The 25,088-nt window shown below is 47.2% G+C and overlaps 1 protein-coding gene across 2 annotated transcripts in view; it reads right to left on the bottom strand.

The window, feature by feature from the left end:
• gps1 (G protein pathway suppressor 1) overlaps window positions 1–13,312 on the bottom strand; it is a 112,797-nt gene extending 99,485 nt beyond the window's left edge. Inside the window, exons 1-2 of one of the 2 annotated variants that reach the window (XM_038776876.1) lie at window positions 13,206–13,302; window positions 1,679–1,876 (exon numbers count right to left, since the gene is read on the bottom strand). In XM_038776876.1, coding sequence (XP_038632804.1) covers window positions 1,679–1,876; window positions 13,206–13,250 — 243 coding nt within the window. In that variant the 5' untranslated portion in view covers window positions 13,251–13,302. Of the gene's footprint in view, window positions 1–1,678; window positions 1,877–13,205 lie in introns of both variants that reach the window. The other variant, XM_038776877.1, reaches the window with a different exon arrangement.
• Window positions 13,313–25,088: the final 11,776 nt, after the last annotated feature.

Below are 25,088 nucleotides of genomic sequence, written 5' to 3'. Positions count from 1 at the left end.
GTGTCAGCAAACAATAGTCCATTTGATTTTGGCATGACATCCCTCACTGAAGAATGTTGGTGTAATTCTGGAAATTAGTAAACAAACAATTACAGCTCTGAAGCCACTCACATTCAGCATTTTGGCTGGTCTGTGGCTTTGGCATCAAAAATGTATTAAATTTACCTGAGAAACTAGATGTATTTGGATCAAAACTACCTGCTTTATCCAAAATGTTTTCTATAAATGAAAATGCCATGTTCTTTTTGTTAGCCTGGAATTTATTACCTAATTTAAGAAAAACTGGGCAATAGCGTGATCAGAATTGTTTTGAAAGATAGGAGATTACCAATGGTCTCAATTTCAACACTTACAAAAGTAATTTGTTTATTAACAAAAATACATCCTGCAAATTCATGTGAAAAAACAATGCTGCCTTCAATGTTAAGGCGGTTTTGCAGCATCTTCAGCCTTTAGTTTGCAGTATCAATACTATCAAACTTCAAAAGAACTATGGGTGAGAAATGAAACAAAACTAATTTGGCATCATCAGCTAAAGACACCAGTAATGTGTAGCAATCTGGCTAGAAACAGTATAAACTGTTCGCAAAACATTCCAGAAACGAAGGGAAATGCTGCAACTAGTTCAACTATGGTACTATAAAAACCTTCAGCCTCCTGGAACAGAACTAGAGGAGATGCATTAGTGGGTCAATGGTATGTGTGCTACAGGTGCACTCTAGTAAATGATCACTTCTTCAAGGCTCCGTCACATACCCCACATTCTATTGTGATTAAATAATAAACCTGTTAGCTGCATAGTTGCAAGGTTTTCTTCAGGATACACGTTTATCAGCTTTGCTTTGAAAGGGCTTTTGTAGTTTTCAGAGATTTTCCTGAATTTCAAGTACTACTTCACTATTAAAATGCTAATAATAAATATACTAATCAATATAAATAAAATATTTTTAAAATCTGATTATTTCAATAAAATGGTGTTACTTAATTAGATAATTAAATTAAAAGTAGATGAATAATTGCTTTGCAACAGTTGGACAAAGCTTCTTCCTAGATATAAATAATTCCTACATTCAGGTTGTTCTCACCTCGATTCCAATTAAATCACTAATTTAAAGTCTAACAGTATCACAGCAAGCCCATTAGGCACTTTGTTAATGCTTTACAAATAAATGGCAGTGTGCAAAACAATTAATTGGATAGTGGCATTTTAACTTGGGTAACTTAAAACAGCCAGGGGAAATTCTGCTTCAAGGATATTCCACTTCTTATAGCACTCATGCTAGATTAAGATCATGCATATCATTATTACTTCTAAAATAATATTGAACCTTTTTAGAGTTAATTTGGATTGAGATCCAAAGTTTACTGCTGATTTTCTGCTCATTTTTAACCTTGAGCTTCTTCTAGGAACTAGACTCACTTCCTGAGCTCAAGCTGCGAGGCAAACTGGTGGTAATGTCCAGGAACTGCTTCCATGTGAAAGATCTTAGAAAGAGCTCAAAGCTTTATCAATCACCAATGGGTAGAAAGACATGTCAATTGCTTTTCTGGCATTAACACATGAGCAATATAAATAATATTGAAACTAAAACATATTGACATAAACAGTATACTCTTGTATTGCAAACCAAAATGAGCTGTGTGCTTTCTTCATCAACTTTCCTGGTGATCGAGGTACCTCATAGAGTAGAGTGCAGGCTGACAAGCTGGCGCTAAGGCTGAAATCTCCTGCTGTGCTATGTAGAAACAAGTCTGATCTACTGCTGTGAGGTGTCAGGTATAAATCTGAGAGCGAAGAGGTGGCTGAGCTGGGAGTGGAGCTATCTCGACACCCTTCCTGACTATCTGCATTCCCTGCCCCTGAAACAGTGCTTGCCTGGGAAAGAGGAATGAAATTCTCAGTTACTACAGTTCTACACTTGTGTTTAGAATTTAAAAAAATTATCTAACTATAGCAATTCAAAATTCTAATTATCTAGCATTTTAAAGCTCCAAAGTATACAATTGCAACAATATTATTTACAACATATAAAATCTATTATCTCTTAATATATTAAACGGCTTGCATATAGAATGCACTTCATGCAAATATCATATTTGCTCCTTGTAATTTTCTCTATTACAGCTCCATTGTTAAAAAATAGCATATCCCCCAATTCAGTATGAAATATGCTATTTATTAAAAATTAAACTTTCCATCATTTTCCAGATAACACACAGCAACCAGCAACAGAGATCATCACAGTTGGAAAGGTATGGTCAGTGTATTCACGCAACTAAATCCCACTCAATATATTCACGTTGCTGTCAATCATATTTCCAGAACGTAGGGGAAAGGACAGAAGTTAACAGCATGTTTCTGACAATTGAAAGAATGCCTTCTGCTGCAAACATGTGAATTATTCAATGGTAAAAAACATAGTATCACTCAAGAAGTCTTTTAGATTCCATATGTAAAATTTGGAAAACAATTTTGTAAAACGTCTAAAGACTGTTGCTTTTAGCAGACAAATATACAACTACAGGCATAGCAGGTCACTTTGGGTCAGGACTGTACCAACTTCACCACAAGATTGAAACACCAATAGCTAATGTACTATGGCTGGAAAAAAAAATTCAGGGACTTTTGCCCTTTACTTATGGACCAATAGAGATTCTGTACTTTAATGGTTTTACATACAGTACAACACCTGCTGTCACCACATAAAAATATGCACCAAAGCATGAAACCTCAACTTCCCAAACTCAAACTTCTAAAGACCGAGGAACCACTAGAAAGCAGATAGCTTGTGAAAAATTACTAAAAATGTTGCTCTAACATAATAAAATGCCAAAAAAGTACTTCTTGTGCCTCTTATGCAAGGTAGTTCATTGGCGAGCACAGTTTTCAATGGTGCTAAACACATTTTTGATTTTTGTTTAATCGACTAGTGTTATTTTCAAACAGAATTTACCAAATATGTTAGGTTGTTGCTGTACTTTGAACATAAGTTCAATAATTGTGAACTTTCAAAGCTGCCCACCCCTCTTCGGACTCTCACCTTAATTATGAACATAGCCCTTCATCTGATTACTTGACAGTAATCAAACTTTTCAACTACAAATATCAAGACATTATCTCAATTATATTACAGCACAGTGATGAAGCAATATCTTACTTTGAAAGGTAAATGGTGGACAGGCTTGGGGGAGTCACGGGAGTTAATCTCTGCAGAATTCCCAGCCTCTGATCACTCTTTCATAGAATTTACAGTGCAGAAGGAGGCCATTCGGCCCATCGAGTCTGCACCGGATCTTGGAAAGAGCACCCTTCCCACCCGCACACCTCCACCCTATCCCCATAACCCAGTAACCACACCCAACACTAAGGGCAATTTTGGACACTAAGGGCAATTTAGCATGGCCAATCCACCTAACCTGCACATCTTTGGACTGTGGGAGGAAACTGGAGCACCCAGGGAAAACCCACGCACACACGGGGAGAACGTGCAGACTCCACACAGACAGTGACCCAAGCCAGCAATCGAACCTGGGACCCTGGAGTGGTGAAGCAATTGTGCTAATCACTATGCTACCGTGCTGCCCACTCTTGTAGCTGCAGTATTTATAAAGTTGGTCCAGTTCAGTTTCTGGTCACTGGTAACTCCCAGGATGTTAATAGTAGGGGAATTCAGCAACATACATTCGCTTTCGTTGGAGATGGTCACTGTGCACTTGAATGGCGCACATGTTACTTGCCATTTATCAGCCCAAGTCCAGGTCTTGCTGCATACTGCTTCCTCTGAAGAATCGTGAATGGTACTGAACATTGCGCACTTATCCATGAACATCTGCACTTCTGACCTTACGGTGGAGTGACGTTCATAATGAAGCAGCTGAAGATGGTTGAGCTGAGCACACAGCCCCCGTGAAACTCCACCCAACCCTCCCCCCCCCCAAAGGGGTAATGTATTGGGCAGATTTTGATGATAAGTGGCAGTTGATAATACTGTTGGCAATATTTTCCATCACGTTGCTGATAATCGAGAGTAGGCCGATGAGGCAGTAATTGACTTTGTCCTTTTTTTCTGCCAACATAAAGTACCTGGACAATTTACCACATTACCGCATAGATGTCAAGTGTTGTAGCTATATTGGAACAACTTGGCTTGTAGCACAGCTAGGTGTGCTGTTGTCGTTTCTGGTTGTGGTCTGTCTGGTTGCATTACTCTTTTCAGGTTTTTCAGCTGTTTTCTACAACTGAGTGCTTGCTGGGCCATTTCAGAGGGCATTGAAGAGTCAACCACATCACTGTGGATCTGGAGTCACATGCAGACCAGGTCTACATGAAGCACATTAGTGAACCAGATGGGTTTTTACGACAATCAACAATAGTTTTGTGGTCATCATTAAGCTAGCTTCTTAATTCCAGATTTGAACGTAATTGAATTTAAATTCCACCAGCCGCTGTGGTGGGATTTGAACATGTGTTCCCAGACCATTGGTTTGGGCCTCTGGATTACTAGTCCAGTGAGATTACCACTACGCCACTCCATCCCCCTCAAAGTATTGAAACAAAATATATTCGATAATTAAGTTCGAAGTAGGTTAAATCTTCATTTATATCAAATATTCTCTGTTCTACATAGTGCACCTCAGTTGCAGCACAGGCATAGCATTATTTTTCACATGTGTACTGTTAACACCAGCTCTATACCTCACAAGGGATCGTCATCAGACTCAGAATTTCTTTAAGCCTCGTGGCCGACTGAGACGTTGGCTAGCTTCTTGACCGACAAATTTAAAAAGCAGTGGTGGACAGTCGCTGAGGATCTGGATAGGTCGGGGGGGGGGGGGGGGGGTGTTGAAACCAATTCAGGCTGCCATGGACAAGATGATCGGTGGTTAGAGGTACAGGGGCCGATGAAACAGAAAGTGGAGGTGCCACTCTCTGACCAGTGATCGGATTGTCTCCCTGAAGGCAAAGATGGTGTTGATGGCTGAGGAGCAAAGAGTCCTCAATGCAAAGGTTGACCTTTAGGTTGATCCAGAGAACCACTCCAGGCGGCAAAACGTAAGAATCGTTGGGCTGCCGGAGAGCTTGTAAGGCACATTCTCCATGGACTACATGTCCAAGATGTTCGGAAAGTTGGTGAGGGAGGGAGTCTTTCCGACCCCTCCTAAGTTGGACCAGGCCCATCGGTCACTGAGGCAGACGGTTATATCTGTGGCGCCAGTACAGGCGACCATGGTCAGGTTTCATTAGTACCTGGATAAGGAGTGGGTCCTGGGTGGGCAAAGGACCATCAAGACTGTAGATGAGAGGGGCATGCGAACAGAATATACCAGGACGTTGGGGTAGAGTTGGCGAGAATGCGTGGCATTTAATAAGGCCAAGGCTGTGCTGTACTAAAGCCATGTGAGGTTCGGTGTGGTGTACCTGGCTCATCTTTGCGTAACTTTCAATGACAGACTATTATTTAGATGCACCAGAGGATGCAAATGAATTTGTCAAAAAGCAGACTGAGGGTGAAATAAAGTGCTTAAGGGCTGTGGAGTTTGGTTTTGTTCTTCGTTAAATTCATTTGTTTATGTATTTTTTGTAGGATTTTTGTAATGTTGGGAGGGTTTGGGGGATGTGCTTGGGCTTGGCGATGGGTGTTTTTACTGGGCGAAGTTGGAGGGTTGTATTTTGCACAGTTGAGAATTTTCTTTAATGGGAGAGGGGGCCTTCTGGTGTTGATTTGCCTCTACTGCTCTGCATTAAAGTTTGGTTTGGGCAGACGGCTGATCGTTGACATACTGTTTAATTGACTTTTCTACCCTGTGCGGGGGGTCACCCTGCTAGTTAATGGAAGCAAAAATGGGGAGGAGTCCGCAGTTGGTTACTATGGGGGTGTTTGTGTTTTACGGTAAGCTTAGGCTTTTTGTTTAATTTTGGTTTGGGGACATCGTTGACTTTTATTTTACTGTTGGTTGCTTGTTTAGTTTACAGCATAGAGGTGGGGGGGTGGGGGGTGGGACTGCAGACGGTGATGGTACCTTTGTTTTTGGGCTGGCTCGATGTGGTGGCCATCTTGCATAGGCCCAAGCTGGCGCAGCTTGGGGCACAGCTGGAGTGCCTCAGGGGGAGGTTATGGCTGATCTCCTAGGTCAGAGAGGGGGGGTCAGAGGCCCCCGGTCGGTTATAACTCGGAATGTAAAGGGGTTTAATGGACCAGTAGAAAAAGGTCTCAGGTGTTTGAGCACCTCAGAAGTTTGAAGGCAGATGTGGTTTTTCTACAGGAGACCCATTTGAGAATTAAGGATCGAACAAGAGATAGGTGGGGCAGGTATATCACTCGGGTTTTCATTGCAAGGTGTAGGGGACCACTGTGTTGATTAAGAGGGTGGCGTTTTCTGCGGTTAATATACTGGCAGACCCAGGTGGGAGATGCGTAATTAGGAGTGGGCCATTGGCAGGCACGCCCGTGGTTTTGGTCAATGTGGATGCACGAACTGGGACAACACAGCATTTATTAATAAGGTACTGGTGTCTAGCCCAGATCTTGATTCACATCGGTTAATTATGCGAGGGGGGGGGGGGCCGAATTTAATTGTGTCTTGGATCCTAGTTTGGATAGGTCAGGTACCAAGTTTCTGAGCCCATTGGGTTTACTCCCGGATTGACTTCTTCATGGTGGATAGGTCTCTTCTCCCTGGGGTGAAGTACTCGACGATAGTTATATCAGACCATGTTCTGCATTTTGTTGTCTTGGTGTTGGCAGCCAGACTGCACTCAGCGACCCCCGTGGAGATTGGTCACAGCTTTACTCATGGATAAAAGATTTTGTGAGGATGTATTACTTTACTGGACTGAGTGGCCTAATTCTGCTCCTATGTTTTATGGCTTAGATTCATCGTTCACGGCATGGGAGAGGGCGGGGTAGGAGAGATTTAGGGACTTGTTTCTGGAAGGTGGGTTCGCTGGCCTAGATGAGTTGTCAGAGACGTTCCACCTCCTGAGAGGAAAGGCATTCAGGTACTTTCAGATGCGTGACTTTTTACGCAAGGAGCTTCCTTCTTTTCCTCTGGTTCTGTCGTCTTTGCTTATGGACAGGGTCCTGTCCTTGGCAGAGTTAGGGGAGGGTAGATTGTGCATGTCTATGGGCAGATATTGGCAATACAGCAGGCACCATTGGAGGAAGTAAACAGGAAGTGGGAGGCTGAGGTGGCTTTGGGTTGTGGCGGGGGAGGGGTTGTGGAGTGAGGTTCTTCACAGGATCAACTTCACATCCTCATGTGCGAGGTTAAGCCTAATCCAGTTCAAGATGGTGCACAGGGCGCACCTAACTAGAGCGCGTACGAGTGGGCTCTTCTTGGGGATGGACGATAAGTGTGAGCAGTGCTCTGGGGCACTGGCGAATCACATGCACATGTTTTGGTCTTGCCCCAAACTTGTTAAGTTTCTATGTCTCCTTTTTTGATACAATGTCAGGGATTGTGGGCATTCAGCTGGATCCATGCACGTTCGTGGCCCCATTTGGAGTTTCGGACTTGCCGATGCTAAAGACAGGACGAGGGCCTTGCTAAAAGCCCGCAGGCAAGTTCTGTTTGGATGGAGGTCCCCGGTGCTGCCAGTTGCCTTGACGTGGTTGGGGGACCTGATGGAATTCTTGCACCATGAGAAGATCAAGTTTACTATGAAAGGGTCAGTGGAAGGATTCTATTTGAGATAGCAGCCCTTTATCTCCTTTTTCTGGGAGTTAGTTAACGTCGGCTGTTAGAGAGGGAGGCGTGCAGTTTGGCATCTATATTTTGATGAAGGTTTTGTTTTCTTAATTTTTAAAAATAAATTTAGTGTACCCAATTCATTTTTTCCCAATTAAGGGACAATTTAGCAGGCCAATCCACCTACTGCACGGCTTTGGGTTGTGGGGGCAAAACCCACGCAAACACAGGAAGATTGTGAAAACTCCATACATACAGTGACCCAGAGCTGAGATTGAACCTGGGACCTTGGCGTCGTGAGGAGCAGTGCTAATCACTACGCTACCGTGCTGCCCGAGGGCTTATTTCCTTTATGGGGAGCATGGGGGGGGGGGGGGGGGGGGGGGGGGATTGGGGTAATGTTGCATTGTTGTTGAGTGTGTTATAATGAAATCCCAGACCCCCATCACCCTTGTGTTCGCTGACTGATATTGGCCCCCCGATCTCGCTAGTCCCAGACCTCCATCACCCCTGTGTTCGCTGACTGATATTGGGCCCCTGATCTCACTAGTCCCAGACCTCCATCACCCCTGTGTTCGCTGACTGACATTGGCTCCCGATCTCGCTAGCCCCAGACCTCCATCACACCGGTGTTCGCTGACTGACAATGGCCCCCGATCTCACTAGTCCCAGACCTCCATCACCCCTGTGTTCGCTGACTGATATTGGGCCCCCGATCTTGCTAGTCCCAGACCCCCATCACCCCTGTGCTCTCTGAATGACATGGGCTCCCAATCAAGCAGCGTTTTGATTTTAAATTTCTCATTCATTTTCAAATCCCTCCTTGGCCATGCTCCTCCTTACCTCTGCAATCCCCGCCAGCCCTTTAACATTCCACGATATCTGTGCTGCTCATATTGTGGCCTTTTATATATTCCTAATCATATAATTTCATCATTGGTGGCCAGGTCTTCAGTTGCCTACGCTCCAAATTCTGAAATACCCTCCCTACATCTCTGTCTCTCTACATCGCTTTTCTTCAGAAATTCCTTAAACCCACCTCTTTGACCAACCTTATGGTCCTCTGATCTAATATCTTTGTGGCACAGTGTCATATTTTAATGCTCCTCTGATCACCTTTGAATGTTTCATTACATTATAGGTGCTATCACTCTTTCCATGCCATATAAGGTTTACATGCGAAATAAAGGGTTTTGATCACTCTTTACATGTCATACAAGGGGTGAGAATTGCTACTTTTAAAATAACATTTTTTTTCTCCATTTAATATCTAATAGTACTAGTTAGAGGGGTAGACAACCAAAAATTCAAGAGGCTTTTATGGGCAGCACAGTGGTTAGCACTGCTGCCTCACAGCGCAAGGGACCCGGGTTCAATTCTTGTCTTGTGTGATTGTCTCCGTGGAGTTTGCACGTTCTTTCAGTGTCTGCGTGAATTTCCTCCAGGTGATCCGGATTCATAGAACATAGAGCATACAGTGCAGAAAGAGGCCATTTGGCCCATCGAGTCTGCACCGACCCACTTAAGCCCTCACTTCCACCCTATCCCCGTAACCCAATAACCCCATCTAACCTTTTTGGACACTAAGGGCAATTTAGCATGGCCAATTCACCTAACCTCGCACATCTTTGGACTGCAGGAGGAAACCAGAGCACCCGGAGGAAACCCACGCAGACACGGGGAGAATGTGCAGACTCCGCACAGACAGTGACCCAGCAGGAAATTGAACCTGGGACCCTGGCGCTGTGAAGCCACGGTGCTACCCACTTGTGCTACCGTGCTGCCCAAAATATTGTGTATTTCCTCCCATAGTCCAAAGATATTAGATGAGGTTACGGGTTAGGGCGGGGGAGTGTGCCTAGGTAGGGTGCTCTTTCAGAGGTTAGTGCAGACTTGATGGGCCAAATGGTCTCCTTCTGCACAGTAGGGATTCTATGGATTTTCTGTTGCTTCTTACACAATATTCTATGCTGATAAGTGTTTAGTAGTTAGACTGTTGAGATAGTCAGTGAAGTTGTTCAAGACCCACTTCTGTAGCATAAAGCATTGGACATTACCTGTCTATTGCTTCCTGAGAACGCTTCAATAAACTTTCTCTACACTATATCCTATTCAAAATCATGAACAACCACCATATAAAGTTGTTCAAAAATCCCACACCCTTCACAAATAAGTGATGAGAAAATATACTGAGAGCAGAATGAAGAACAGGGTCTTTTATAAGGAGGATTTTTAAAAATGAGAGAAGTGCAGAAGTCAAGGTTTAAGGAAGGGGTTCTAAAGAGTAGAACCAAGATGGCTGACAATTCTGATTAATGGTGGATTAAAGGAAGGAGACATGCAAAGGAAACTGGAGAAAGAGAAAAGAACATTTTTGAGGAAATATAATGTTGGACAAGGTACAGTGGACCAAGGTCATAGTGCAGAATATTGAGTGCAAGTGCTCTAGGTAATATAGTTTTAAAATAAAGGTCCGTATCAAACAAAATGGCAGGTCTGCAAGCAAGGAGCCAGAAGAAAAGGGGATCCTGCTGCTTCAGCCTGAGACAGTGGCCACGATAGGGGATGGAAGCAAGTAGAATTTGTGGTGAGGACCAAAGACAATGGATTCAATTTTCTCAGCACTGAGCTAAAGAATTATTCATCCATGATGTCAGACAAGTTGTCAAGACCACATAGAGGCAGTCAAGAGAAGTGCACTGGGTGTAGAGCTTGCTATCATCAACTTCTATGTGCAAGCTGAAGCCATGCCTTGGAACAATACGGCTGAGGCCCAACATTTAGAGAAGGATGATAAGAGATCTTTGTGGCCCTCAGTGGTGGTGATGTGAGGGAATGAAGAAAAGCAATTGCTTGAGGTGCATTGACTGTAGTTGGATTGATATGATTGTAATCATGGGAGGGCAGCACGGTGGCTCAGTGGTTAGCACTGCTACCTCACGGCGCCGAGGTCCCAGGTTCAATCCCGGCTCTGGGTCACTGTCCATGTGGAGTTTGCATATTCTCGCCGTGTTTGCATGGGGTTTGCCCCCACAACCCAAAGATGTGCAGGGTAAGTGGATTGGCCACACTAAATTGCCTCTTAATTGGAAAAAAATGAATTGAGAACTCTAAATTTAAAAAAAAGGATTGTAGCCATGGCAGCTCCATGGAGATGGGTAGGAAATAGACACATTAAAGGTTAGATTTGTTAACCATATTAAACGCTGGAGGCAAAGGCATCTCAAATCACAAGTGATGTCATTCGTGCCTTTGGCAAGGCCCAATCTGGAGAGATTTGAATGGGGAGTTTTTGGCAAAGAGCTGGGAGAGTGTAGCAGAGGCCTATTCAAAGTGATGAGAAGGATAATGGCTGCCCATTCCTATAAAATACTTTAACACTGACGATTTCCAGACACATAGCAAGCGAGAGTAGCATTTGTTGAAGAAACAAACAATTCTTTCCATCCTTGTTCAACAGAATTATCAAGATATATAGTTGCGTATTCAATAAACCTGCCCAGAACAAATAAACATAGTTTTCTCTTCACCACCACTACAGCATAGAAGCATAGAAACATAGAAAATAGGAGGAGGCCATTTTTTCCATTTGGTCCTTCAAGCCTGCTCCACTATTCATTATGATCATCAAGTTCAATACCCTGATCCCGCTTTCTCCCATATCCCCTGATCTCATTAGAAGCTATATCTAATTCTTTCTTGAAATTACACAACGTTTTGCCTCAGCTACTTTCTCTGGTGCCAAATTCCACATATTCACCACTTCTCCTCATCGCAGTCTTAAAAGGTTTACCCCTTATCCTCAAACTATGGCCCCTAGTTCTGGACTCCCCCACCACAGGGAACATTCTTTTTAAATCTACCCTGTCTAATCCTGTTAGATTTTAAAAGTTTCTACGAGATCCCCTCTCACTCTTCTGAACTCCAATGAATATAATCCTAACCGATTTAGTCTCTCCTCATATGACAGTTCCGCCATCCCAGGAATCAACCTGGTAAACCTTCGCTGCACTCCCTCCAGAGCAAGAACATCCTCCCTTAGCTAAGGACACCAAAACAGCACACAATACTCCAGGTGTGGCCTCACCAATGCCCTATATCAGCATATTAGGAACAAATTCCAAGCTTAAAGCCAGATTGAAAATTTATATCCAAACTCCAGACAGGTTTGCAGCTTGCTCCACTTTGAGTAGCAGGGTCTCCTTTTCAACCATTTACTTGTTCTATTTGTACTTCTTGAAGTAAGAGGACTTTGTTAAACAGATTATTACCCTCGCCCAAAAATATAGATGCAAAATACAGCAGTCTCACTCAATATAAAAATATTCCTGGTCAAATCACAAAACCAAGAGTACAATTGTTTTCACACTGACAGCCATGTACATTGTTTACATTATAAAAATGTTTTGAAATAGTGTTTAAAAAATTCTCAGCACAGAACTACTTTCACAGGGGCACAATGCCAAGTGATACAAGTGGACATATTCAGGTAGTCTTAGGTCAGAAAATGTAATCACATTAGGTACATTCCTCAGTCAATTATCCTCGCATTCTAAAATATTTCATGGATTTTACTAGCTATTTTGTAGAGGACGTCTACGATGTACAAAACCTTAAAATACATCAAAAAATTTAGTGTCACTGAAACAGAAAACAACAAAGGACATGATTAGATTTTTAAAAAATATATATTCATGGGACGTGGGCATTGCTGACAGGGCCAACATTCACCTATCCCAAACTGCCCTTGAACTCAGTGGTCCTTGCTGGGCTGTTTCAAAGGGCAGTTAAGAGTGAACCATGTAGGCCAGGCCAGGTAAGGATGGCAGATTTCCTTCCCTAAAATACATTACAGTGAACCAGATAGGGTTTTAGGACAATCAATGATAGTTTCATGTTCACAGTTGTCAAAACTGGCTCTTCAATTTCAGATTATTTTGATTAAAAAACTGAAATTCAATTCAATTTAAAATCCCACCAGCTGCAATGGTGGGAGTTGATGCAGTGTCCCCCACAGCATTAGCCTGGGTTTCTGGACTAACTAGTCCGGTGACATTACGACGACACAATCGTCTCCCCTTAAACTACATTGAACACTAATCATGTAAAGCAGTGGACAAGTAAATACTGTAAGCTTTAAGACTCTATTCCAGGATGCAGGAGCCCAGCCAGGAAGCCTATACTTTTAGGCCCATTCTCGGGCATCACTTTCTCCAGGCTCTGTCTGGTGAAGCAGGTTCAGACGGGCCAAAACTGGATTCTGGGGTCTCAGGCGCTCAGGTTTCGGGACTCGGAGCAAAAACCATGCGCATCCACAGCGCAGAAACGGCAAAAGGTGCCTTGGTAACAGGTTCATTCTGGCTCTATCAGCCAGCAACCAACTGTCATGTTCCCCTCAGTTCAGCATCATTCGCCACGGCTCAATCCCTTTTTATTCATCTGCATGGGGACCCTCCTTTCCCCCTCGCGCCACGCTGTAATCTACCCTTTGATCGGACGGCGGCGGGGCTTTTTACCTGAAAATTTAACACTTGAACGGGAAGCGGCATCTTCTCCCTCATTCAGCAACTCTCAGCAGCCACAGAGCAGCTCCGCATCCGGGCACTCTCATCACTGGGGTGAAAGGTCGATTAAAGCACGCCCTTGCGTCGTGACGTCCACGCCCCGCCGCCCCAGAAACGTGTGCGTGGCTTTGGGAAGGATGCCCCGCACAAACATGGCGGCGGGCAGCGGCGTCCTCTCCTCCCCTCCCCTCCCCCAGCGTTCACATCGGATTTGGAATAAGGGGTTCTCTTTCTCGTTCACTCACATTAAAGATGTGCCTCATCAGATTAAAACCTCAAAATTGGAATTCATAACTAATGGGAAGGTGAGACGATCCCAGGAGATCAGTAAATCAAATTTTGCATTTGTCGACCAAAACTTTTGAAAAACATTTTCTACAGTTGCTCTCCTTTGAGCTGAAGTTGGGACCATTGATAGGGCGCCTCAAAACACTTTGCAATTAATTCTTTTTTTTGAAGTGTGGTGACCTAAATGTGTCAATTTTAGAAGAGTTATGTGGGTAAGGCACTACCTTGATCCAGGAACAAAAATTAAGATAAGTAGTGAGCAGCATGTATAAAATTGGTTAATAAGGGGAAAGAGAACCAACAAGAGGGGAAACCCCAGATTGAAATTGTCATAGAGTCGTGCAGCACAGAAAAGGCACTTTGGCCCATCAAGTCTGCACTGACAATAACGCTCTCAATCTTGCACTAATCCCATTTGTTCCATATCCTTGAATGTGGTAGTGTTTCAAGTGCTCACCCAAGTGCTTTTAAAAGGTTGTGAGGTTTCCTGCCTCCAATAACTTCCCAGGCCGTGCATTCCAGATTCTCAACACCCTCTGAGTGAAAACAACGGGCGGCTAAGTGCGGACACCAGAGTAAAAACGGGTGTGTTTTACTCCGGCGTCGGCGCCCGTTCCGGGACCCTATTCTGCAGCCCACAGGGGGCTAGGATGGTGCTGGAGCAGCCTCCGCCGCCACAGCTGCGGATTCCGGCCTGAACCCGGCGCCGCAGGGTCTGCGCATGCGCAGTTGAGCCGGCACCAACTAGCACATGCGCAATGGCCTTCTTCCCCGCGGCGGCCCCAACGCCAAATGGCGCAGGGCTACAGGAGCCATTGCGGAGGAAAAGAGGTCGGGGGGCAGAGAGGCCGGCCCACCAATTAGTGGGCCCCGATTGCGGGCTAGGCCACTACGGTGCCCCCCCCCCGGGGGTCGGACCATCCTCCCCCTCCCACAGGCCGCACCCAGAACCTTCAACGCCGAGGTCCCGCCGGCCCACAGTGCGGAGAATTGCGTCCTGGCGTCGGGGGGGGGGGGGGGGGGGGGGCGTGGCATTCGCACAGCGCCGAACCAATTCTCCACCCTGGTGGGGGGTTGGAGAATTCCACCCATTTTTTCTCAAATCCCTTCGGAATCTCCTGCCCCTCAGCCTAAAACTATGCCCCAGTGTGATTGACCCCACAATCAAGGGGAACAGCTGCTTCCTATAAACCCTGTCCAAACCCCTCATACTCTTATACACCTCAATCATATCCCCCCTCCGCCTTCTCTGCTCTAAAGAAAACAATCCAAGTTTATCCAGTCTGTCCAGCTCAGATGCTCCATCCCTGGTGAATCTCTTCTGTTCCCCCTCCAGTATAATCACCACCTTCCTATGGTGAGGTGACCAGAACTGCACAGAGTATTCCAGCTGTGGCTTTACTAATGTTCTGTACAGCTCCAACATATCCTCCTTGCTTTTAAGTTCTATGCCACAATTGATAATGGCAAGTGTCCCATATGCCTTCTTAACTCACCTATTCACTTGCTTCGTCACCTTCAGGGATCTGAAAACAAGTACCCCAAGATCCATCTGTTCCTCTGTTCCTAGTGTCCTGCCATTCATTATATACTCCCTTGGCCTGTTTCTTCTTCTGAAGTTCATCACCTCAGTAAGGACCCTTCCTGTTCATTCCCTTATTTCCCCATTCTTTGTTTCTACGGTTATCATTTTCATCTATGGATGCTTAATGCACATATAGTCGAACAGGGGAAATAAGGAACTCAAAAATTGCAACAGAGTTGCAATCCAATAATTAATCTTTGGAGTGCCAACCTTTTACTGTGTTAGCTTTGGACAATAGAACACAGACTTTTCAGCAATCAAGATATTGGTGGGACTTGGTTCGATTGGTAGACTGGTGGCCAATGAATTGGCCAAAAGGTCATATTCAGCATGGTAACAGGCAGCGATTGGGTCCTGCCGGAGTGGGTTGATTTTCAGAGAGCCTGGGAAAGGTAGTTGGAGGCCAGGACACTCAAGGGAAAGGACCTTTTCTGTCTGTCTCTCCCTCGTGTTTTGTCCTGAAAAGCTGTGTAGCTGCTGTATATTTGAAACTACAGTGAAAACCTCGAACTGAAAGGCTAGATTGAAGGAAGCAAACTGTGCAGCCGCAGATAGAATCTGCATGAATCTACCGTGAAAACCTCAAACTGAAAGCAAAATTTGACGAGAAGAAGGGTTTGCGATCAGACAACCATCTGAAACAAAGATTTTTATTCCTTTTACTTATTATTTTACAGTAAGAAGTCTTACAGCATCAGGTTAAAGTCCAACAGGTTTGTTTCGACTCACTAGCTTTCGGATCGCAGCTCCTTCCTCAGGTGAATAAAGAGGTGAGTTCCAGAAACACATATATAGACAAAGTCACTGATGCAAGACAATATTTTGAATGTGAGTCTTTGAAAGTAATTAAGTCTTTACAGGTCCAGACAGAGTGACTGGAGAGAGGGATAATCACAGGTTAAAGAGGTGTGAATTGTCTCAAGCCAGGACAATTGGTAGGATTTCGCAAGTCCAGGCCAGATGGTGGGGGTGAATGTAATGCAACATGAATCCAAGGTCCGAGTTGAGGCCGTACTCATGTGTGCAGAACTTGGCTATCAATTTCTGCTTGGCGATTCTGCGTTGTCGCACGTCCTGAAGGCCACCTTGGAGAACGCTTACGATTGGGTAAGTATCGACTTTACCAGAGGAGACTTTACTCCACTGGAGTGGGACCCCTGCTTCTCAGTTGGTTTTTCACAGCCTTCCCTTGGACTTTAACTTGGATTCATGTCGCATTACATTCATCCCCCACCATCTGGTCTGGGCTTGCAAAATCCTATCAACTGTCCTGGCTTGAGACAATTCACACCTGTTTAACCTGTGATTATCCCTCTCTCCAGCGCACTGTCTGGACCTGTGAAGATTTAATTACCTGCAAAGACTCACATTCAAAGTATCATATTGCAACTTCCGGTTGCGGCTATGCGGAGCTAAGCCGCACGTTCGGCAGCTCCCGCTACTAAAGGACTTTCGGGCCTATTTGAGGGCCCTAAACGGCGCTGTTTCGACAAATCCCGGTGGGGGAAGGTGTTTGGAGGAGCATTCCCCGAAATTTATGGTGCTCACCCGGAGTGGGGCAAAGGAAAAGGCTGCAACAGCTCCCCAAGAAAAGCGGGGGAAGAAGGACAAAATGGCGGCCGGCGGAACACCCGCGGACTGGTGGAAGTGGGCGCAGGAGCAGCAAGCTGCTCTTCTGCGCTGTTTTGCGGAGCTGAAGGCTGAGTTGCTGGACTCCCTGAATGCGACTACCAACAGGCTGCTTGAGACCCAGGCGGCCCAGGAGGTGGCCAGTCGGGAGTTGCAGCAGCAGGCCGCTGAGCGGGAGGAGAAAGCCGTGGTCCTCGTGGGGAAAGTGGAGTTGCACGAGGCACTTCACAAAAAGTGGCAAGACCACTTGGAGGAGCTGGACGTTCGCACGAGGCGAAAGAATTTGAGGATCCTGGGCCTGGCGGAGGGGCTGGAGGGGTTGGATTTTCCGTCCTATGTGGCCACGATGTTGAGCTCATTGATGGGAGCGGGGTCCTTCCATTTGCCCCTGGAGCTTGAGGGAGCTCACAGAGTGCTGGCCAGGAGGCCCAAGACAAATGAACCCCCACGGGCGGTGCTGGTGCGGTTCCATCGATTCAGTGACCGGGAGTGTGTGCTGCGCTGGGCCAAGAAAGAGAGGAGCAGCAAGTGGGAGAATTCGGTAGTGCGAATCTACCAGGACTGGAGTGCGGAGGTGGCTAAGCGGCGGGCAGGGTTCAACCGGACGAAGGCGGTGCTTCATGCCAAGCAGGTCAAATTTGGAATGCTGCAGCCTGCGCGTCTGTGGGTGACATATAAGGACCGGCACCACTACTTCGAGTCCCCGGAGGAGGCGTGGGCCTTTGTACAGGCTGAGAAGCTGGACTCGAACTAGGGTCTGGGGGCACACTATGGTCGTTGCTGTTTTTTGCAGTTGCTGTTTTGTAATTTTGACATCTGTTTTTTATGCTGGTTTTTTGCTCTGTTTCCGGGTGGGTCTGTTGGGTATGGTTTTGGGTTATGTGGGGAATGGTGGGGGTTTGTGTTTTTTACTTTCTCTTCTGTACGGGGCTGGGGGTTGGGGTGAAACTGGATTTTGAGGAGCTGCGTCAGAAGGGTGGGGTGTGGCAGTATGAAAGCGCGGGCTTTCCTCTGGTTTCCCACGCTGCGGGGCAAGGGGGGGGATGGAGCTGGCGGTGGGGGCGTGGCTTCTACTGGTTTTTTTTCCCGCACTGAAGCGGTGCCAAGGAGGTGTGGCAAGAGGGGGATGACCCCATGTCGGGAGGGGACGGGTTTTGGCGGGAGTTGCCGGGGTCAGCTGACTCACGGAAGTACCATGGAGGGTGCGTCGCGGCTAGGAGGGGTCCTAGCCTTGGGGGGGGGGGGGGGGGGGGGATACCGGGTTGCTGCTGGAAAGGCCAGGAAGGAGCTGGTGGGGGCCGGGGGGGGGGGGGGGGGGGGGAGGTAGGGGAGGGGCGTTATCGCCATGGGGAACTTGTCGGGCGGGGCGCGCTGGCCTGGGGCGAGCAGTCGATGAGCTATGGCTAGCCGGCGGGGGAGGGGGGCGGGTTGCCCTCTGATCCAGCTGATCACCTGGAATGTGAGGGGGCTGAATGGGCCGGTTAAGAGAACTAGGGTATTTTCTCATCTGAAGGGGCTGAAGGCGGACGTGGCTATGCTCCAGGAGACCCACTTGAAGGTGGCGGACCAGGTTTGTCTGAGGAAGGGGTGGGTGGGGCAGGTTTTTCACTCAGGATTGGACGCGAAGAACCGGGGGGGGTGGCGATTCTGGTGGGGAAGAGCGTGGTGTTCGAGGCGTCTGAGGTGGTGTCGGACAAGGAGGGCAGATATATTATGGTGAAGGGTAGGCTGCAGGGAGAGAAGGTGGTGCTGGCTAATGTATATGCCCCGAATTGGGATGATGCTGGCTTCATGAGGCGCATGTTGGGCCGCATTCCGGACCTGGAGGCAGGGGTCCTGATCATGGGGGGAGACTTTAACACAGTGCTCGATCCCCCACTGGACCGGTCCAGTTCAAGGACGGGTAGGAGACCGCCGGCGGCCAAAGTGCTGAGGGGGTTTATGGACCAGATGGGAGGGGTGGATCCCTGGAGGTTTGGGAGGCCGAGGGCGCGGGAGTATTCCTTTTTCTCTCATGTCCATAGGGTTTATTCCCGAATAGATTTTTTCGTCCTGAGCAGGGGATTGATCCCGAAGGTGCAGGATGCCGAATATTTGGCCATAGCAATTTCAGACCATGCTCCGCACTGGGTTGATCTGGAGATGGGGAGGCGCGGGACCAGCGCCCGCTATGGCGCCTGGATGTGGGGATGCTGGCTGATGAGGAGGTGTGTAGGAGGGTCCGGGGAAGTATTGAGGGGTACCTTGATACCAAAGACACGGGGGATGGTCTGGGAGGCTCTGAAAGCAGTGATCCGGGGGGAGCTGATCTCCATCCGGGCCCATAGGGAAAGGAGGGAGAGGAGGGAGAGGGAGAGGCTGGTGGGGGAGCTCCTGGATGTGGATAGGAGGTACGCGGAGGCACCGGAGGAGGGTTTGCTGGGGGAACGGCGTAGTTTGCAGGCCAAGTTTGACTTGTTGACCACCAGAAAGGCGGAGACACAGTGGAGGAGGGCACAGGGCGCGGTATATGAGTATGGGGAGAAGGCGAGCAGGATGTTGGCGCATCAACTCCGTTGGCGAGATGCGGCTAGGGAAATTGGTGGAGTGACGGATAAGGGTGGGAATGTGGTGCAGAAGGGGGCAGAGGTAAACGGGGTCTTTAGGGACTTCTACGAGGAACTGTACCGGTCGGAGCCACCGTTGGCGGGGGGGGGGGGGGGGGGGGGGGGGGGATGGAGAGCTTCATGAACAGGCTATGTTTCCCAAAGGTTCAAAAGGAGCTGGTGGAGGGGCTGGGGGCGCCGATAGAGTTGGAGGAGCTAGTCAGGGGGATTGGTCAAATGCAGTCAGGTAAGGCGCCGGGGCCAGATGTGTTCCCGGTGGAATTTTATAAAAAGTATGCGGATCTGGTGGGCCCCCTGTTGGTGCGAACCTTCAATGAGGCATGGGAGGGGGGGGCTTTGCCCCCGACGATGTCGCGGGCGCTGATCTCTCTGATCCTGAAGCGGGATAAGGACCCCTTGCAGTGTGGATCATACAGGCCAATCTCACTCCTCAATGTTGATGCTAAGTTGCTGGCGAAGATCCTAGCCACCAGGATAGAGGGTTGTGTGCCAGGGGTGATACACGAGTATCAGACAGGATTTGTCAAGGGACGGCAACGCAACACGAATGTGCAGAGATTGCTAAATGTTATTATGATGCCGGCGGTGGAGGGGGAGGCGGAGATAGTGGTGGCACTGGATGCAGAGAAAGCGTCTGATAGAGTTGAGTGGGGGTACCTGTGGGAGGTGCTGGAGCGGTTCGGATTCGGGGAGGGGTTCATCAAATGGGTGAGGTTGCTCTACGCGGCTCCGATGGCGAGTGTAGTTACTAATGGAAGGAGGTTGGAGTACTTCAGGCTCTACCGTGGGACCAGGCAGGGGTGCCCCCGTCCCCCTTGCTCTTTGCATTGGCGATTGAACCTCTGGCTATAGCGTTGAGGGAGTCAGGGAAGTGGAGGGGTCTGGTGCGGGGTGGGGAGGAACATCGGGTATCGCTGTATGCGGACGACCTGCTGTTGTATGTGGCGGACCCAGAAGGGGGAATGCCGGGGGTGATGGAGCTGTTGGCGGAGTTTGGGAGCTTCTCGGGCTATAAGTTAAATTTAGGCAAGAGTGAGGTATTTGTAATACACCCGGGTGATTAGGAGGAGGGAATTGGGAGGCTCCCGTTTAAGAGGGCAGTGAAGAGTTTCAGATACCTGGGGGTGCAGGTAGCCAGGAGTTGGGGGACTCTCCATAAGCTTAATTTTACCAGGCTGGTGGAGCAGATGAAGGAGGAATTTAAAAGGTGGGACATGGTGCCGCTATCGCTGGCGGGTAGAGTGCAGTCCGTCAAAATGACGGTTCTCCCGAGGTTCTTGTTCCTCTTTCAGTGTTTGCCCATCTTTATCCCTAGGGCCTTTTTTAGGAGGGTGACTAGCAGCATCATGAGCTTTGTTTGGGCGCATGGGACCCCAGGGTGAAGAGGGTCTTCTTGGAGCGGGGTGGGAATGGTGGGGGGCTGGCGTTACCCAATCTCTCGGGGTATTATTGGGCGGCCAATGTGTCGATGGTGCGCAAGTGGGTGATGGAGGGGGAGGGGGCAGCATGGAAACGGATGGAGAGGGCGTCCTGTGGAGATACAAGCCTGGGGGCCCTGGTAACGGCGCCGTAGCCACTCCCTCCTACGAGGTATACCACTAGTCTGGTGGTGGCGGCTACCCTCAAGGTTTGGGGGAAGTGGAGGTGACATAGGGGTGAAGTGGGGGGCTCAATGGAGGCTCCGTTAAGGGGGAACCATCGGTTCGTCCCGGGGAACATTGATGGGGGGTTCCAGGGTTGGCACAGAGCGGGCATCAGACAGCTGAGGGACCTGTTCATTGATGGGACGTTTGCGAGCCTGGGGGAGTTGGAGGAGACATTTGGGCTCCCCCGGGGAACATGTTCAGGTATCTGCAGGTAAAGGCGTTTGCTAGGCGGCAGGTGGAGGGATTCCCTTCGCTTCCCGCGAGGGGGGTGAGTGACAGGGTGCTTTCGGGGGTCAGGGTTGGGGAGGGGAAGGTATCTGATATCTACAAGGTAATGCAGGAGGTGGAGGAGGTGTCAGTAGAGGAGTTAAAGGCTAAGTGGGAGGGGGAACTGGGGGAACAGATCGAAGATGGGACATGGGCTGGTGCCCTGGAGAGGGTTAACTCTTCCTCCTCATGTGCGTGGTTTAGCCTCATCCAATTCAAGGTGCTGCACCGGTCCCACATGTCCGGGTCTAGGATGAGTAGGTTCTTTGGGGGCAAAGACAGGTGTGTCAGGTGTTCAGGGAGTCCAGCGAACCATGCCCATATGTTCTGGGCATGCCCGGCACTGGAGGAGTTCTGGAAGGGGGTGGCGAGGACGGTGTCGAGGGTGGTAGGATCCAGGGTCAAGCCAGGCTGGGGACTCGCGATTTTTGGGGTTGAGGTGGAGCCGGGAGTGTAGGAGGCGAAAGAGGCCAGTGTGCTGCCCTTTGCGTCCCTAGTAGCCCGGCGGAGGATCTTGCTACAGTGGAAGGATGCGAGACCCCCAAGCGTGGAGACCTGGATCAACGACATGGCGGGTTTTATTAAGCTAAAGATGATCAAATTCGCCCTAAGAGGATCGGTACAAGGGTTCTTTAGGCGGTGGCAACCTTTCCTCGACTTTCTGGCTCAGCGATAGGGTACTGGGTTAGCAGCAGCAGCAACCCGGGGGGGAGGTGGGGGGGAGGGGGAGGGGACGATGACTATGTTTGCTTATTTAATTTTAATTTATTTTTAAGTTTTCTTGTTGTTTACTGGGTTTGGGGGGGTGGGGGGGGGGATGTGATACATGCGTTGATACGGTCTTGGGGGTGTTACAGTTATTATGGGGTTATATTGTTGCTTTTCATTGTTGTTATATTTTCTGTAAAAAATTCCAATAAAAATTATTTTTAAAAAAAGTATCATATTGCATCATTGACTTTGTCTATATATGTGTTTCTGGAACCCACCTCTTCATTCACCTGATGAAGGAACTGCGCTCCGAAAGCTAGTGATTCGAAACAAACCTGTTGGACTTTAACCTGGTGTTGTAAGACTTCTTACTGTGCTCGCCCCAGTCCAACGTCGGCATCTCTGTATCATTATTATTTTACACCCTTCGTCTCCCCTCTTTGATTGGCTGTCTTGTGTGTGTGTGTAGAGATTGGGGCCAGTTTAAGTGGGGGAGTGTTAGGAATTAGATAATAATTAACCTGTTGTATTTTATGCATATTTAATCATAGTTATTGTTATTAATAAACTTAATTGTGTTTAAATTTAAAAACCTGGTGACTGGTGACTCACTCGCAATGACAAATCTTAATCGCGCTTTCCAATTTCAGGTCTTCCTCCCGTAACAACGGAGCTTATCATTCGATATGCCAAATACTATTTGGTCTCGTATCATCGATGATTTTATTTATTTATTTAAATTTAGAGTACCCAATTATTTTTTCCCAATTAAGGGCCAATATAGCACAGCCAATCCATCTATTCTGCATATCCTTGGGCTGTGGGGGTGAAACCCACGCAGACACCGGGAGAATGTGCAAACTCCACACAGACAGTGATCCGGGGCAGAGATTGAACGCGGGTCCTCAGCGTGGTAGGCAGCAGTGCTAACCACTGTGCCACAATGACGCCCCTTCATCGATGATTTTAGATCATTGAAATTGCAGGACTGGGCCTTCAGCCTCAAATTGGTGACAAAACTGTCGAGAAAATATATTATGGATTTCAATTGCTTGTGGATCCGCCACCGTGAGCAGCAGCGCAATTTGCTTTTCGTCAGGCTGCGCCTGCAGGCCAAGGGTTGAGACAGAGAATTTAAACTGCTGTTTGAAAACGCCCCAGTTTTTATCTACATTACTCGAGATTTGAAATCTTGAACTTCAATATAATTTGTTGTGTTGAGTCGCCAATGGTCGCAGTTCACCAGGTCAGTGGAAGGATCTTCCCTTTTTTTCATTCTTCACCAATTTAACTTTGCCTTTTCTGCTGTTACCTCCAAATCTTCAATTACCCTGGTACCATGTTGTGTTCTGCAACCTTATCTTTGCAATGATTCACAGAGTGCTGCTGGTGACTTAACTAAAATGAAGATTTATTGATGTACGCGTGATAAGGTTCTGCTATACAGACTAAGTTACTGATTGAGTTACATAGACTTACCTGGAACTACCCTTATGTGCGACTGTCCTGGTGTATGCCTTCAACCTTCTGGTGAAAGCAGGATGTCACATGACCGATATCTGATGCCACCTGCTGGTGGGAGGTCACATTGCTAAATGTATACAATATCATTCATATGTATATCACAACAGGACCCAGCACTGATCCCTGTGGTACGCCACTGGACACCAGCCTCCAGTTACTCAAACAGCCTTCCACCACCACCCATTTGTGTCCTATTTCTAAGCCAGTTTTGGAACTATCTTGCCAGGTGTCCTTGAATTCCATGTGCTTCAACCTTCTCAATCAGTTTCCCAAATGGACCTTGTCAAAGGTGTTGCTAAAATCCATATAAACTACATCAACTGCACTTCTTCATCCACGCACTCAGTCACTTTATCAAACAATTTCTACAATGTCCAGCCAGTCTTGTGTACAGTTTTATGGTGGTCAACCACACCATCTATTCCCAATGCCTCTCCTCTATTGTCCAGCCAAGGTAGTTCCACACTTATCAATCCAATCATAGAGCTCGATAATTTGTAACAAATGTTTCTCTTCCTATACCTTCTCTGTTACCTCTGAGTCACCCAGCAACTAACCTTGGCATTTTCTGATTCCAAATCAGTCTGCTGCCATTCAGCGACATCTGTCAAAGGTATGATTTCAGGTTCCACATGTGCTCTTGGTAGGCCACCCTGGGCAAGGGTGCAGTCAATTTCAGCCCCCCTTGACCCAGAGTTGCATCATAATTCGATTAATCAATAATTCTTAGAACAATACCCAATGTCTTTGCCCCTTGGCTATCCAATAATTACAGGCACCAGATTTGTAAGTTTAAACACAATTACTTTTAATTTATAACAAGAGCTATAATGAAATATGCAGAAAATACAACTGGTTAACTATTATCTAATTCTGAATCCCCCACTTTAACTTGCACCCCTATACACACGCACAAGACAGACACACACAGACCAGAGGGAGGTGAAAATAATAAGCAAAAGGATAAAGTGTCTTTGTTTAAGATGGTTGACTTTAAGCAGGCCTTCCTTCAAAGTAAGCTTTCCAATCCAGGTCTCTGTTTGCAGCCTGTTATGGTTTCCTGGTAGAATCATTCATTTCGGTCCTCTGTAGGTTAAGAAATATATCAACCCACAGCCTTTCTGGAGAGAGAGAGATAGAAATGGAGGAAACAGGTCCTTGTCCCTGTGTATCCAAGTCTTAACTCTGCTTTCCTTCAGTCTCTGAAAATCATCCCACTCAGGCAGGATCCAATCACCACCTGTTACCAGGCAGAATATGGCCTTTTGGCCAATTCATTGGCCACCAGCTAATCAATCAAATAGAGTCCCACCCATCTCTCGAGAGCCGAAAAGTTTGCCTGTTTGAAAAAACAGCACCATATACTATGTTGGAACTTTATAAATTCCTCATTCTTTCTTCTGCTTGACTCAAAGACACATGCTCATTAATCAGTCGTGGATCAAAATGATAACAGCAAAAATAAAGAAGGGGGAAATAAGGGAATCATCAAGAAGGACCCTTACATACCTCTCTCTCTATAAGGAATGAAACATCAGGGCATTATGAGCTATGCAAGACACAAATCACAACACATGCT

Source organism: Scyliorhinus canicula, chromosome 18 (assembly GCF_902713615.1).
Source record: "Scyliorhinus canicula chromosome 18, sScyCan1.1, whole genome shotgun sequence".
NCBI lineage: Eukaryota > Metazoa > Chordata > Chondrichthyes > Carcharhiniformes > Scyliorhinidae > Scyliorhinus > Scyliorhinus canicula.
The sequence above is the reverse complement of the archived record's forward strand: the minus strand, read 5'-3'. Positions and strand labels throughout refer to the sequence as shown.